General features: G+C 42.9%; 1 protein-coding gene across 2 annotated transcripts in view; it reads left to right on the plus strand.

The window, feature by feature from the left end:
* The window catches only part of dars1 (aspartyl-tRNA synthetase 1), a 29,999-nt gene extending 15,156 nt beyond the window's left edge, over window positions 1-14,843 (plus strand). For both annotated transcript variants that reach the window (XM_024001486.2, XM_024001494.2), the window contains 12 exons: window positions 2,463-2,565; window positions 2,842-2,922; window positions 3,933-3,992; window positions 10,764-10,875; window positions 11,518-11,652; window positions 12,355-12,502; window positions 13,188-13,334; window positions 13,640-13,682; window positions 13,797-13,877; window positions 14,006-14,117; window positions 14,313-14,384; window positions 14,671-14,843. In XM_024001486.2, the coding sequence (XP_023857254.1) occupies window positions 2,463-2,565; window positions 2,842-2,922; window positions 3,933-3,992; window positions 10,764-10,875; window positions 11,518-11,652; window positions 12,355-12,502; window positions 13,188-13,334; window positions 13,640-13,682; window positions 13,797-13,877; window positions 14,006-14,117; window positions 14,313-14,384; window positions 14,671-14,762 (1,186 nt within the window). In that variant the 3' untranslated portion in view covers window positions 14,763-14,843. The remainder of the gene's footprint in view (window positions 1-2,462; window positions 2,566-2,841; window positions 2,923-3,932; window positions 3,993-10,763; window positions 10,876-11,517; window positions 11,653-12,354; window positions 12,503-13,187; window positions 13,335-13,639; window positions 13,683-13,796; window positions 13,878-14,005; window positions 14,118-14,312; window positions 14,385-14,670) is intronic.
* Window positions 14,844-15,102: the final 259 nt, after the last annotated feature.

Consider the following 15,102-nt stretch of genomic DNA (forward strand, 5'->3'; position numbering starts at 1 on the left):
GGGCCTGAGCATCATTAATCACTCTTGGGTCCTCCAATTTGGAGTTTTTGGGGGAGCAGAAACATAGAATTACATGTAGAATCCCTATTAATATAATAGGATCTCTATGGGTCTGAAAGTTCGTTTACCATTTTAAAAGTATTAACTTTTAATGTGGCATTAACGTAACCACTCATGCTGTTTTCATCTGATTGCCTAACAATCACTGCAAACTAACAAAACACCCAAAAGTTTATTGAATGACAATTCAATCACTTGTAACCTGAAATGATGCGTCCACTGTCGGCGCGTCTCAGTCTCAGCCACTCATCTCTGCCTTTGAAAAATGTCACCGTTATCGTCGAACCACACCGCATTCTGAGAGTATTCCACATGATTTCAAGTCCCTTAMCACATGTTTCATGCGGGTGACTTGCGGTAATGATAACTGTAGGCTCTAACACTATTTTTCTTGGCATCTTTGTTTTAATTATTGTGACATGTTCAACCGGTACGGTGTAGCCCTACTATTTTGTTATTTACCCTTCTAGCTTACATGCTGACCAAACCGGACATGATCAGGACAAGCAGGTTGAAATATCAAAACAAACTTTGAACCAATTATATTAATTTGGGAACAGGTCGAAAAGCATTAAACATGTATGACAATTTAGCTAGCTAGCTGATTTGTCCTGGGATATAAACATTTGGTTGTTATTATGCCTGAAATACACAAGGTCCTCTACTCAGACAATTAATCCACAGATAAATGGTAAACCATATTCCTTTCTCGTCATCTCTCCTCCTTCCTCAGGCTTCTTTCTTTCTTCTTTGGACTTTATATGGTGGTTGGAAACCAACTTTATGGTGGATTACTATAGTCGTGGCCAAAAGTTTTGAGAATMACACAAATATTAATTTTCACAAAGTCTGSTGCCTCAGTTTGTATGATGGCAATTTGCATATACTCCAGAATGTTATGAAGAGTGATCAGATGAATTGCAATTAATTGCAAAGTCCCTCAGAATCCCACAAAAGGGTGCCATTTGAGATACAGATCGGGTTGAGGCCTGCAGCTTCCGCAGAGATCTAAACATCCTGCTCCCGAATCTTATCAATCCACACAATGCATATTGTACTTTTCCCAACAATTTAAAAAAAAATCACAACTATTGGCCTTAAACGGTTAATCAAATCTAGCTGTTGGACATGTCCATGTTGATTGAATTCTGGGGAAGCAGAGTAAGCTTCTGGGTCACATGGGTCCTTTCGTAATCATCAAGAGGTTAAGCCAGGCCAGTGGTGACCTATAGGGAAGAGTGTGTAATGCTTGTGTCACATAATATTTCCACTTCCTCATGCCGAGTTAAATTAGGGTTAGGGTATCCTCTGCATCAAAGTATCTTGGTTAACTTTCTCTTACTAGAACATAGTATTACACAATAGATTGAAAGGTTTCACATATCTTTATATAAGACACAGCCTAGTCAGTTGCCTTGTTTGAGCCAGAGCGGACCATAGGATCTCCTGTTCCTGTGGTGTGAGTCATCTTGATGTACAAGTACACCCCATGGACATGGCACTAGTCTAGGTAATCAAAAGTCTTACTTGTATGACTTACTCATATTAGTTGATGGGCAGTGTTCATTGTCCCTGGGCAGGCTGGCCAGGTGTTAGAGGGAGGAGGTTATTAATGTGGGCTTTTTATTTGTCTAGCTGATTTCCCCCCCCCCCCCCCCCATAGTGTGAAATGTCTGACTGAGGCAGCTGCAGTGGACTGACTGGGTTCACCATTCACAACGCTCCTGTCTCTCATTACTGTTTAATGAAAGAGGTGAAGGATCACACCGGGCTTGCTCCATCTGGCACTGTGCTATGTGACAGTTGGTATTGACAGTTCTTCTATTTCTATGAGGCTCTCCTGGGGGCTTGGACAGTGGGATAGGATAGCAGTGGCCTGCTTTGAGACTCAGCATGTCTTTCAAAGGGTTGTTTAACCTCTGTCTTATTGTTGTATGGCCACTGATGTTTTACTGTAGTTCATAGCTGTGATTTATGTGTTTGCACGTTGTCGCAATCGGATGATTAAGTGAAAAGAGAATAGGAATGTCTGACACCATGGTAACCGTGGATCAAAACACATTATCCTGTGACATTTTGCCTCAGAAGAGTAGCATCAAGGTGAATTTATGTAGCCACCATTTTTGATTTTGTTTCTTTATATCGTGGTTACCAACTGCTCAACACCCCCCCCCCCCCCCCCCCCCCACCACCACCAATTCTTTCAGATCATGAAAAGCTCCTGTGACTATGAATCAGGGTTTTGAATGGAAACTTTCAGTACTCAGCTAGACTCCCACTCGTTTGACTTCAATTGATCTGTGTAGACTGATAACGGCGGTGCCTCTTTACCCCCCCCCCCCCCCCCCCCCCCCCCCCCCCCCCCACCCCCCCCCCCCCCACCCTCCCCCCCCCCGCTGCAGCATCAACAAGGAGAGCATCGTGGACGTGGAGGCGGTGGTGAAGAAGGTGGAGCAGACGATCGAGAGCTGCTCTCAGCAGGATGTGGAGTTGCACATAGAGAYGGTACGTCTGTCTTCTGCTCTGTCTGACCACACCACAGACAAACAGACCAACAGACATGCACACGGAGGGAGGACAGCCGTGAATCAGAGGAGCTACTGGTTCAAAGATATCAGTCTGCGACGGTTTTTGACTGCTTTCTCTTTTTGGAATTGTGGTACTTTCCGTTCCGCCTAGCAGTTGAACCTGGAAAGTACTGTGAGTTTAGAGCGACATTCTAACTGCGAATCTAGTTGAACCAAACCTTCTAAAGAAAAATCTCACCTTTTCCCGTTTCAGATTTTTGTCATCAGCCAGGCCGAGCCTCGTCTGCCCCTGCAGCTGGAGGATTGCGTGAGGCCGGAAGGAGAGGGGGATGAGGTGAGGATGAGGGCCAGGGCTCTTGGGCCTCGCGCAGGTAGCTCTTCTTAGCTGATCAAAGGTCAAACTCATTTCATCCAGAGAACTTCCTCTGTCCTGATGCTGGGTGAAAAATACATACACACCCTCAAGGCCTTCCACTGTTGTTTTTGAATATTATTGGTTCTATACTGCCATTTATTTGATTGAACCTTTCTTTAACTAGGCAAGTCAGTTAAGAACAAATCCTTATTTACAATGACGGCCTACCCCGGTCAAACCCTAACCCGGATGACTCTGGGCCAATTGTGCGCCCCTCTATGGGACTCCCAATCACGTCCGGTTGTGATACAGCGTGGAATCGAACCAGGGTCTGTAGTGACGTCTCTAGCACTGAGATGTAGTGCCTTAGACCGCTGTGCCACTCGGGAGCCATGTTTTCAGTCAGTGTCTGTATTAAGGGTCTACTCTCCAGTGTGATTCAGAGACAGCTGAAGTGTGTCAGTGTTTATGCAGTATGCCAACCCCAATGGCAGTTGTGTCTGTGGGGAGTCTGTCTGTCAGTTACAGGAACTACCGTTGGGGAGGAGGCTCTGGACTGGGCTCGGTCTGTGTCTCCGTCTTCATGTTCTGACTCAATATGAGCTGGATGTGTGGAGCTTGTTCACAGCCTGTTTTAACGCCATGAGCTCCAGTAAAGCCTGACAACCTTTGACATCCTGTGATGTAACATTTAGGAGCTTCGGTGCTCTCTTACTGTTTTATTGGATTGTAAATTGGTTTTATTAGTTTATAATAAAAAATAAAAAAACTGGTTTATAAGGTTTAAAAATGGAACAGGATAGTGATTCATTTCCGGGGGGGAAATAAACAAACATTAGAACACATGGATCATGTCACACATTATATTTCAATGTCCTACTGTGTTTTCACACGTCCAATAGTTTGTTCCCATATACTTCAGATGTGTTTTAATACTTGAAATGTTWTGTAATGTGGTCAAATGATGTTGGCGTTATGCGTTTACTCAGGATGGAAGAGCGACGGTCAACCAGGACACCAGACTGGACAACCGAGTCATTGATCTCAGGGTAAGTTCTACGACACTATCACACTTCAACCAGTGTTACATTCTTCCATGACAAATGAATGACACAAAAACATAATGAGTTATTCTAGATTCAAATTGGGTTTTGAAGACGCTACATTCGTATCAACAAAATATTGTGACGATGAGATGAAAAATGACAGAATCGTGGTATCTTTCCCACTTTGCAGGCCCATGAGTTAGCCTGCTGGTAGAGTGGAGTATAGAACTGCATGGGTTCAGAGGTTTTAGGAGAGGGGTTCTAAACCAGACTGTGCTAGAGGCCTCATTGTTCTGTTCTGAGGCGTACCCACACTAGTGATGTGGCAGCAGGAAAACAGCCCTACCGCTCGCCTCACCCTGGCTTTGTCACAACACCTGTTTCTACAAAATATCTCTTTGAGCTTGAGGACTTGGGCCTGTTATCACAACCACACTTAAATGAAGGGTAAACCCATAAACAGGGTTTCACACAGACAGACCCCTATCCCTAACCCCAGTCYACAATAAAGGGCAACCATAATGAAAAGGCACCTACCAACCAAGAACCGTTTCAGTGAAAATMAAATAATTATTTCACAAATAACTTCCCTACAGGCCAGCCATTTTGTTGAAAATAAATGGTTGATACTCTCTAGGGAAATACGGTACTATCCGTCAGGCACAATATGAGTGGTGGTGGTGGCGTGTGACCAAAACCACAAGCTATGGGCTGTTAGGCACGATTGTTTTGAGAGCTTGCATGTCAACGAGAGTGACGCACGAGTTATTTCGCTCTCACTCTCTTTTATACCTCCCACCCTGGTGTGAGGACATAGAAAGATAACAGACCCCTCCTCCCAACTCACAGTAGAGAGAAGTGTTTTTTGCACAGGAATTATGTAACTTATTTGTATAAGTCTGTTTCTAATCAGGCTTTCATGTCAGTTTGGTTTGCTCACTAGGTGTATCTGCTTAGCAATTTCATCTAGTGTTATCCAGAAGTGGCAGTTATTCATCAAAGCAGGAGTTATATTCCAACCACAGTCAACTATAGGCTACATATCGGTTTACCATTTCAACCGGGGCCAGAATGGACCAGAGTTGTTGTCTGCAGATTCATTCTCTGACAATGAGAGAGTCCGAAAACTCCCGTTCAGGCATTTGGGAATGTTTAAAAGATAGAAATGTGAGCCTTCAGCTTTCAATCAGGACGCTCAGAGCTTTTTGTATTAAACTCTTTGTGTAGATGACTAAAACCAGAGATGAAACCAGATAGAACTGGTTGAATAAATTCTCAGTAATAACACCAGTCATATTAGGAAATTAGTAATCTGATCAACTGAGAACTGAGAAGAACACTCCTATTGGCTCTTAGTAGCCTTACAGTCATGAGGTTTGGGGTTTTGGCTGTTCCTCTGCTCGTTCCCAGACGTTATGTGTAATACGCAGCTATTGACGTGCCTCATCACGAGTCATTTTGATGACTGGGTTATTTTCTACGCCACTAAGTTGACCTCTGTATACAACTAGAATGAATTGCCAATGTTAGGTTTTGAAAATAAGATAGAGCTCTTTATCTCATGTTTATTTTCTAAAGGCTTAGATTAATGTGAAATGCACCCTGTCTCCACTCCCTCTTACGAAATGAAAGGTGTCGAGACTGTACAAGGCAAGATGTGACGCAAGCAGTGTTGTCTGTTCACTCTTTTTTTTTTGGCATCGTGTAATATCTCTGTGTGTGGGTCATTATCTACTCCACACATTTTTGTTCAGAGGAACCTTTTATATGCTGTACGTCAGTCTTCATATCATAGAAGCTGCAACGACTGCATCCCACTCTGAAACTTCAAAGTTTAAAATCAGTGTTCCATTGATTTGCWACCTTTTGAAAAATGGTGTTTGTTGGTGGAGGACCTTCTAGTTTTGTGCCAACATCAAACTGCTCAGTTTCTCTTTATTGTATTTATATACATTACCGTTCAAAAGTTTGGGGTCACATAGAAATGTCCTTGTTTTTGAAAGAGAAGCTATTTTTTTGTCCATTTAAAATGACATCAAATTGATCGGAAATACAGTGTAGACATTGTTGACGTTGTAAATGACTATTGTAGCTGAAAACTGCACATTTTTTATGGAATATCTACATAGGTGTTCAGAGGCCAATTATCAGCATCCATCACTCCTGTGTTCCAATGGCACGTTGTGTTAGCTAATCCAAGTTTATCATTTTAAAAGGCTAATTGATCATTAGATAACCCTTCTGCAATTATGTTAGCACAGATAAACTGTTGTTCTGATTAAAGCAGCAATAAAACTGGCCTTTAGACTAGTTGAGTATCTGGAGCATCAGCAATTTTGGGGTTTGATTACAGGCTCAAAATGGCTAGAAACAAAGAACTTTCTCCTGAAACTCGTCAGTTTTTATTCTTGTTCTGAGAAATGAAGGCCATTCCATGCGAGAAATTGCCAAGAAACTGAAATCTCGTACAACGCTGTGTACTACTCCCTTCACAGAACAGCGCAAACTGGCTCAAACCAGAATAGAAAGAGGAGTGGGAGGCCCCGGTGCACAACTGAGCAAGAGGACAAGTACATTAGAGTGTCTAGTTTGAGAAACAGACGCCTCACAAGTGCTCAACTGGRAGCTTCATTAAATAGTACCTGCAAAACACCAGTCTCAYCGTCAACAGTGAAGAGGCGACTCCGGGATGCTGGACTTCCAGGCAGATTTGCAAAGAAAAAGCCATATCTCAGACTGGACAATAAAAAGAAAAGAATAAGATGGGCAAAATAACACAGACACTGGACAGAGAAACTCTGCCTAGAAGGCCAGCATCCTGGAGTCGCCTCTTCACTGTTAATGTTGAGACTGGTGTCGGTTAGGACATCTACTTTTCTAGAAACAAGTAATTTGTCCAACAATTGTTTACAGACAGATTTATTTCACTTATTCACTGTATCACAATTCCAGTCGGTCAGAAGTTTACATACACTAACACGGAACCCAAAGTGGCTGCGCGCGTGCGCCATCGTGCACAAATGTATTTTGTCCCCCTACACCAAACGCGATCACGACACGCAGGTTAATATAAAATATCAAAACAAACTCTGAACCAATGACATTAATTTGGGGACAGGTCGAAAAGCATTAAACATGTATGGCAATTTAGCTAGTTAGCTTGCACTTGCACTTGCTAGCTAATTTGTCCTATTTAGCTAGCTTGCTGTTGCTAGCTAATTTGTCCTGGGATATAGACATTGAGTTGTTATTTTACCTGAAATGCACAAGGTCCTCTACTCCGACAATTAATCCACACATAAAACGGTCAACCAAATCATTTTTAGTCATCTCTCCTCCTTCCAGGCATTTTCATCTTTGAACTTATATGGTGATTGGCATCTACACTTTCATAGTATTACCACGACAACCGGCAAAACAGTTCGTCTTTCAATCACCCACGTGGGCATAACCAATGAGGAGATGGCACGTGGGTACCTGCTTCTATAAACCAATGAGGAGATGGGAGAGGCAGACTTGCAGCGCGATCTGCGTCAGAAATAGCAATTACTTCTATTTTAGCCCTTGGCAACGCAGACGCTCGTTGGCAGTGTGGGTGCAATAATTTAATAACATATATTCCTAAATTTATTTTGCAACYCSAGCAGTGTTGTTGTAGTCATGGTATACGTTGACTGTGCCTTTAAACAGCTTGGAAATTCCTGAAATGATGTCATGGCTTTAGAAGCTTCTGATAGGCTAATTGACATAATTTGAGTCAATTGGAGGTGTACCTGTGGATGTATTTCAAGGCCTACCTTCAAACTCAGTGCCTCTTTGCTTGACATCATGGGGAAATCAGCCAAGACCTCAGAAAAAAWATTGTAGACCTCCACAAGTCTGGTTCATCCGTGGAAGCAATTTCCAAACGCCTGAAGGTACCATGTTCATCTGTACAAACAATAGAACGCAAGTATAAACACCATGAGACCARGCAGTCATCATACCACTCAGGAAGGAGACGTGTTCTGTCTCCTAGAGATGAACGTACTTTGGTGCGAAAAGTGCAAATCAGTCCCAGAACAACAGCAAAGGACTTTGTGAAGATGCTGGAGGAAACYGGTATAAAAGTATCTTTAACCACAGTAAAATGAGTCCTATATCGACATAATCTGAAAGGCCGCTCAGCAAAGAAGGAAGCCACTGCTCCAAAACCGCCATTAAAAAAAGCCAGACTACGGTTTGCAACTGCACATGGGGACAAAGATCATACTTTTTGGAGAAATGTCCTCTGGTCTGATGAAAGAAAAATAGAACTGTTTGGCCATAATGACCAATCGTTATGTTTGGAGAAAAAGGGGAGGCTTGCAAGCCGAAGAACACCATCCCAACCGTGAAGCACGGGGGTGTCAGCATCATGTTGTGGGGGTGCTTTTCTGCAGGAGGACTGGTGCATTCACAAAATAGATGGCATCATGAGGGAGGAAAATCATGTGGATATATTGAAGCAACATCTCAAGACATCAGTCAGGAAGTTAAAGCTTGGTCGCAAATGGGTCTTCCAAATGGACAATGACCCAAGCATACTTCCAAAGTTGTGGCGAAATGGCTTAAGGACAACAAAGTCAGGTATTGGAGTGGCCATCGCAAAGCCTTGACCTCAATCCTATAGAAATATTGTGGGCAGAACTGAAAAAGTGTGAGCGAGCAAGGAGGCCTACAAACCTGACCCAGTTACACAAGCTCTGTCAGGAGGAATGGGCCAAAATTCACCCAACTTATTGTGGGAAGCTTGTGGAAGGCTACCTGAAACGTTTGACCCAAGTTAAACAATTTAAAGGCAATGCTACCAAATACTAATTGAGTGTATGTAAACTTCTGACCCACTGGGAATGCGATGAAAGAAATAAAAGCTTAAGTAAATCATTCTCTCTGCTAATTATCTGACATTTCACATTCTTAAAATAAAGTGGTGATCCTAACTGACCTAAGACAGGGAATTTTTACTAGGATTAAATGTATGGAATTGTGAAAAACTGAGTTTAAATGTATTTGACTAAGGTGTATGTAAACATCCGACTTCAATTGTATATACAGGTTTGAACACACCTACTCATTCCAGGGGTTTTCTTTATTTTTTACTGTTTTCTACATTGTAGAATAATAGAGTAGACATAACTATATGAAATAACACACATGAAATCATGTATTAACCAAAAAAGTGTTAAACAAATCAAATATATTTTTGATTTGTCAAAGTAGCCACCCTTTGTCTTGATGACGAGTTTGCACACTCTTGGCATATTCTCAACCAGCTTCACGACATAGTCACCTGGAATGCTTTTCAATTAACAGGTGTGCCTTGTTAAAAGTGAATTTTTGGAATTTCTTTCCTTAATGCATTTGAACCAATCAGTTGGGTTGTGACAAGGTAGGGGTGGTATACAGAAGATAGCCCTATTTGGTAAAAGACCAAGTCCATATTATGGCAAGAACAGCTCAAATAAGCAAAGATAAACGACAGGCCATCATTACTTTGACTGACCTTCATGTCTTAATCTGGGGAAAAAAGTGCAGTCGCAAAAACCATCAAGCACTATGATGAAACTGTCTCTCATGAGGTCCGCCACAGGAAAGGAAGACCCAGAGTTACCTCTGCTGCAGAGGATAAGTTCATTAGAGTTACCAGTCTCAGAAATTGCAGCCCAAATAAATTAGTTCAAGTAACAGACACATCTCAACATCAACTGTTCAGAGGAGACTGTGTGAATCAGGCCTTCATGGTTGAATTGCTGCATGGAAACCACTACTAAAGGACACCAATAAGAAGAAGAGACTTGCTTGGGCTAAGAAACACAAGCAATGGACATTAGACCGGTGAAAATCTTTCCTTTGGTCTGATGAGTCCAAATGTGAGATTTTTGGTTCCAACCGCCGTGGCTTTGTGAGCCGCAGAGTAGGTGAACGGATGATCTCTGCATGTGTGGTTCCCACCGTGAAGCATGGAGGAAGAGGTGTGGGTGTGCTTTGCTGGTGACACTGTGATTTATTTAGAATCCAAGGGCCACTTAACCAGCATGGCTACCACAGCATTCTGCAGCGATACGCCATCCCATCTGGTTTGCGCCTAGTGGGACTATCATTTGTTTTAAAACAGGACAATGACTCAAAACACAACTCCAGGCTGTGTAAGGGCTATTTGACGAAGAAGGAGAGGAAAGGAGTGCTGCATCAGATGACCTGGCCTCCACAATCACCCGACCTCAACCCAATTGAGATGGTTTGGGATGAGTTGGACCACAGAGTGAAGGAAAAGCAGCCAAGTGCTCAGCATATGTGGGAACTCCTTCAAGACTTGAAAAAGCATTCCAGGTGAAGCTGGTTGAGAGAATGCCTAGAGTGTGCAAAGCTGTCATCAATGCAAATGGTGTCTACTTTGAAGAATCTCAAATATATTTAGATTTGTTTAACACCCTTTTGGTTACATTCCATATGTGTTATTTCATAGTTTTGATGTCTTCACTTTTATTCTACAATGTAAAAAAATAAATACGAAAAACCCTTTGAATGAGTAGGTGTGTCCAAACATTTGACTGGTACTGTATATTTATATCTCCTGCGATTGCATAGAATGCTTCCAATCCTTTATACTGTACATGTTTTATGTTATGTGTCTTGTGTAGCAATCCGTCACCACACATGAAGTTCCCTCTCAGGAAGTTGAATTTAATTGACTGCTTTTTTTTCMCTTTTTTTTGGCATTGTGTGTGTTTCTGCTTGTTTCTCCTCTGGTAGACAACGACCAGCCAGGCCATCTTCCGCCTGCAATCCGGAGTGTGCCAGCTCTTTAGAGACACCCTGACCAACAAGGGCTTTGTGGAGATCCAGACCCCCAAAATCATTTCAGGTACCAGCACTGAGCTCATATAAAGCAGCGCAGGCTCGACTCTGACTACCTGGTCATTTGTGCTCTTTGATGAGCTGACTCTCAATTGCACTTCACAAGCGTGAGCACATAGACAATGTGTGACCATGTGTCACATTTTGTAGCCATAGAAATGTGTAACACAACAGTGTTGTTTACTACAGTACTTGCTACCACAACCCCAAATGTGATAGTTTTTTAAAACTGAGCTGTGGTGAAACAAGTGTTGCTTTCACTTCCTCATCTTTGGTAGGAGCCAATGGCATTCAACCCAGCCTGGCATTGACGCATTTAAAATTGCCGCCTTTTCGMGTGAGAGCAGCTGCGGATCAACAGTGTGCGCTAATCTAAAAACCGCATTCACCTCTGCCAACACCCATCACATGTACCCTGTACAAAATGTTCTATGTGACCACACTTCTGTAAAGGAAAACACATCAGACAATCTACTATATGACATGAACGTCTAACACGTGCGTAAATAAGTTAATGGCGCTGTTAGGAAATGGTGTCATCACATAGACGACTTGAAAAAAGGCCGTTCACTACAGACAGATGATTTTTGTGCCATGTGTTGCTTCTCTCCTGGGATAGTTGACTAAAAGGTGTCTTTCTCCTCTCTAGCTGCCAGTGAGGGTGGGGCGAACGTCTTCACTGTGTCCTACTTCAAAACCAGCGCCTACCTGGCCCAGTCTCCCCAGCTCTACAAGCAGATGTGTATCTGTGCTGACTTTGACAAGGTGTTCTGTGTGGGACCAGGTAAGGCAGCACCTTGTGAAGAACCAATGGTCTAYCGGGAATGCTACTAGCCAGGCACGTGTACGCTACTCACCACCGGASACCGGGGTTCAATCCCTGTGTCCACCCTTACTTATGTGTTCCATCTGGTCTGTCTCCCCCTTTGTTTCCAACTGTCTGGATAAAGTAAAAAAAWWWAWAATAATATTAATCTATATATAATACCACATCTCTAAGCCGTTCACCTATCTCCCCTGTATCCAATAATGGGAATTAATTTGGAATATTGGGTTGAATACACCAGTCAGTCTAGTTATGTAGTCAACAAACAAACAGTGGCTTACACAATATTAAACCTGGGCAGATAACTGCAAACACAACACATTTTWACACATAGACGGTGTTGTGATAGGGCTCATGTTGAGCAATAGGAAACATAAWGTATCTGACTGGCTTGTGTAAGGTTGCACAATGTCTCTTTGTGAGGTAGGTCAACACGGCCTCACCTGGCCGGATCCACATGTAACCAGAGGAGTATTGACCCCCCCCCCCCGTAGTCTCACATGTCTAGGCTGTGTACCAAATGGTGCCCTATTCCCTGGTCAAAAGTAGTGCACTATAAAGGCAATAGGGTGCCTCTAGTTTATCTCTGGGGTGATGGATCTAATCTTCATACTGAAATACGACGTCGCTGTTACTAACTGAAGATGTTCTCCGTTCCAGTGTTCAGAGCAGAAGACTCCAACACCCACCGTCATCTGACAGAGTTTGTGGGCCTGGATATTGAGTTGGCGTTCAACTACCACTATCATGAAGTGATCGAGTCCATCACCGACACCATGGTTCAGATRTTCAAAGGACTCCGAGACAAGTAAGCTGGGATTCACTTTTAACACATATTTGCAAACAAAGTGAGTTAGTATGGTTTAAACTTTCGAGGGCCTGTTTCAGGGCTGTAACTGAGCAAGTGGATGAGCCCCATATAAAGTAAATGCGTGCCTCCACCYCCATCTCCTGGTATGAAATGGCATTGCATCTGTGCTGAGGGAGCAGGTGGTATTTGGGTAATCTCTCGTGGACATACTACTTAAACATAAGTGGTGCCGTAGATCTGTCATGATACAACGGGATGCGTGAGATAACGAGCAGCTTTCAMTCKGGCGCWTTGGACAAATCCCGATTTCGCAGGTGTTAGCATCTTTTGAATTTCGGAAGGGGAGGGGACATTTGGCTCATCGACTTGCCAGTAATTTACAAAGAGAGGGTAGAGCGCTTCGTTCCAGTTCCGATTCTCATTCGATCTCTTCTCTTAACACGTATGGACCCAGAACTTAKTCGAGTATTTGACCAATTGRGCAAGACTTTAGTTCTGGGTTAACCAAGATTAGTATTTTATTTGAGTGACCCAGTTGTGTCTGCGCTTGTGTGACTGTGTGTTTTAAGGGAAAGTTTTCCTTTTAACAATAGAGGCACTTTATCAACTTCTACTGTCCTCCAAGAGTTGCTGAATTACCTTTTTCACGTGTGTGTGTGTCTGTGTCGTGTGTGTTGGCCAGGTTCCAGACAGAGATCCAGACGGTGGGGAAGCAGTACCCCAGCGAGCCATTCAAGTTCCTGGAGCCCACTCTTAGGCTGGAGTATTCGGAAGGTGTGGCCATGCTCCGGGAAGCCGGGGTGGAGATGGGAGACGAGGAGGACCTCAGGTCAGTAGCAGGTCAACATAAGACATTAAAATGGGTCGGCAAGTAGCATAGCGGTTAAGAGCATTGGGCCAGTAACCGAATGGTAATAATCGTAATCGAATCCCAGAGCCGACCAGGTGAAAAATCTGACAATGTGCCCTTAAGCAAGGCACTTAACCCTAATTGCTCCTGTAAGTCGCTCTGGATAAGAGCGTCTGCTTCATGACTAAAATGTGAAAAATAAAAACATGTAAAGAGCAAATAAAGGCCTTTTTTTTTTTTTTACCTACTGAAAATAACATGATCTTTTAAAACGTTTTTCATAGCACTCCCAATGAGAAGCTGCTTGGTCGTCTGGTGAAAGAAAAGGTATGTTATGTTCAGTTTCTTTGTCAACAGATTTTAWATTATTCTAGATGGTACGTGCTGAGCATTTTAGGCTGCAAAGCAGACTAACTCATCTCTTTATTGCCTTTCTGTTAGTATGACACTGACTTCTACGTGCTGGACAAGTACCCCCTGGCAGTGAGGCCCTTCTACACCATGCCTGACCCCAACGATAAAGTATGCAAGTCACTAAACACAGACATACACACACCACACTTCACCAGGTTGATCATGACACCATTGTGGCAGGACATTGGCAATGTTATACCAGAGGTGTAAATGACTTGACTGWTGTTTCCTCCCAGAAATACTCCAACTCATACGACATGTTCATGAGAGGAGAGGAGATCCTCTCTGGAGCCCAGAGGATCCACGATGCCCAGCTGCTCACTGAGAGGGCCATGCACCACAACATTGGTAATGAAACAACTCTGCCTTGTTATTCAGGGCAGCCATATTGGTCAATCAGTAACTCAAGCTTCTTTTCTTCTCTTAAGCGATTGCTAGAGAATCTGCATATTATTACTGTGTTACGAATACACTGGTGGCTGGTGCTAATATGTAAAGTGGTGATGCTAGTATCAAATATTACAATGATTTGTGTTGCTGCAGACCTGGAGAAGATCAAGTCCTACATTGACTCCTTCCGATACGGAGCTCCCCCACATGGAGGTGGTGGCATTGGTAAGAAATAAAATACTGACTCTAAACCTTGGCCCATACCCTCTCAATAAGAAAGACCATTGTCAATCTAATCTAAATGCACTCATTGTAAATATATTCAAAAAGAAATCCATTGTACATCTATTCTAAATATACTCATTAAATATACTCGGCCTGAAAGACGTTGTCAAGGTACTCTAAATATACTCATTGTAAGTATACTCGGCATGGAAGATGTTGTCAAGGTACTCTAAATATACTCATTGTAAGTGCACTGTAATGCTGGCATGTGAATTGTTTCCCTCAGGACTTGAGAGAGTCTGCATGCTCTACCTGGGTCTTCACAACGTCCGCCAGACCTCCATGTTCCCCCGTGATCCCAAACGCCTGACCCCCTGAGCGGCTATCGATCGCCATTGGACACAGATGCAGGACACGGGGAAACTACATTTTAATCTCCAACACACCAGACAGAGGAGACATTAGTGGCACAACACTGAAGTGCCACTGTGATTAACAAGAGAATAATAGATAATCAAGCCAGGCTACGACAGTTACCAGTATTCAGTTARAGAAAATGACACGGGAAGAAATAGAACCATAATATAAGGGATAAATAATTTGAAGACATTATAGAAGTGGAATATGATTTAMAGATGCAATAACTTAGAATTAGCTTGAGTGCCTGTCTGTTTCTGCTATCTTGCCAACTGCTTATGGACTTGTCATGCCAAGTTTG

The sequence above is a fragment of the Salvelinus sp. IW2-2015 genome, linkage group LG2 (genome assembly GCF_002910315.2).
Source record: "Salvelinus sp. IW2-2015 linkage group LG2, ASM291031v2, whole genome shotgun sequence".
In the NCBI taxonomy this organism is placed as follows: domain Eukaryota; kingdom Metazoa; phylum Chordata; class Actinopteri; order Salmoniformes; family Salmonidae; genus Salvelinus; species Salvelinus sp. IW2-2015.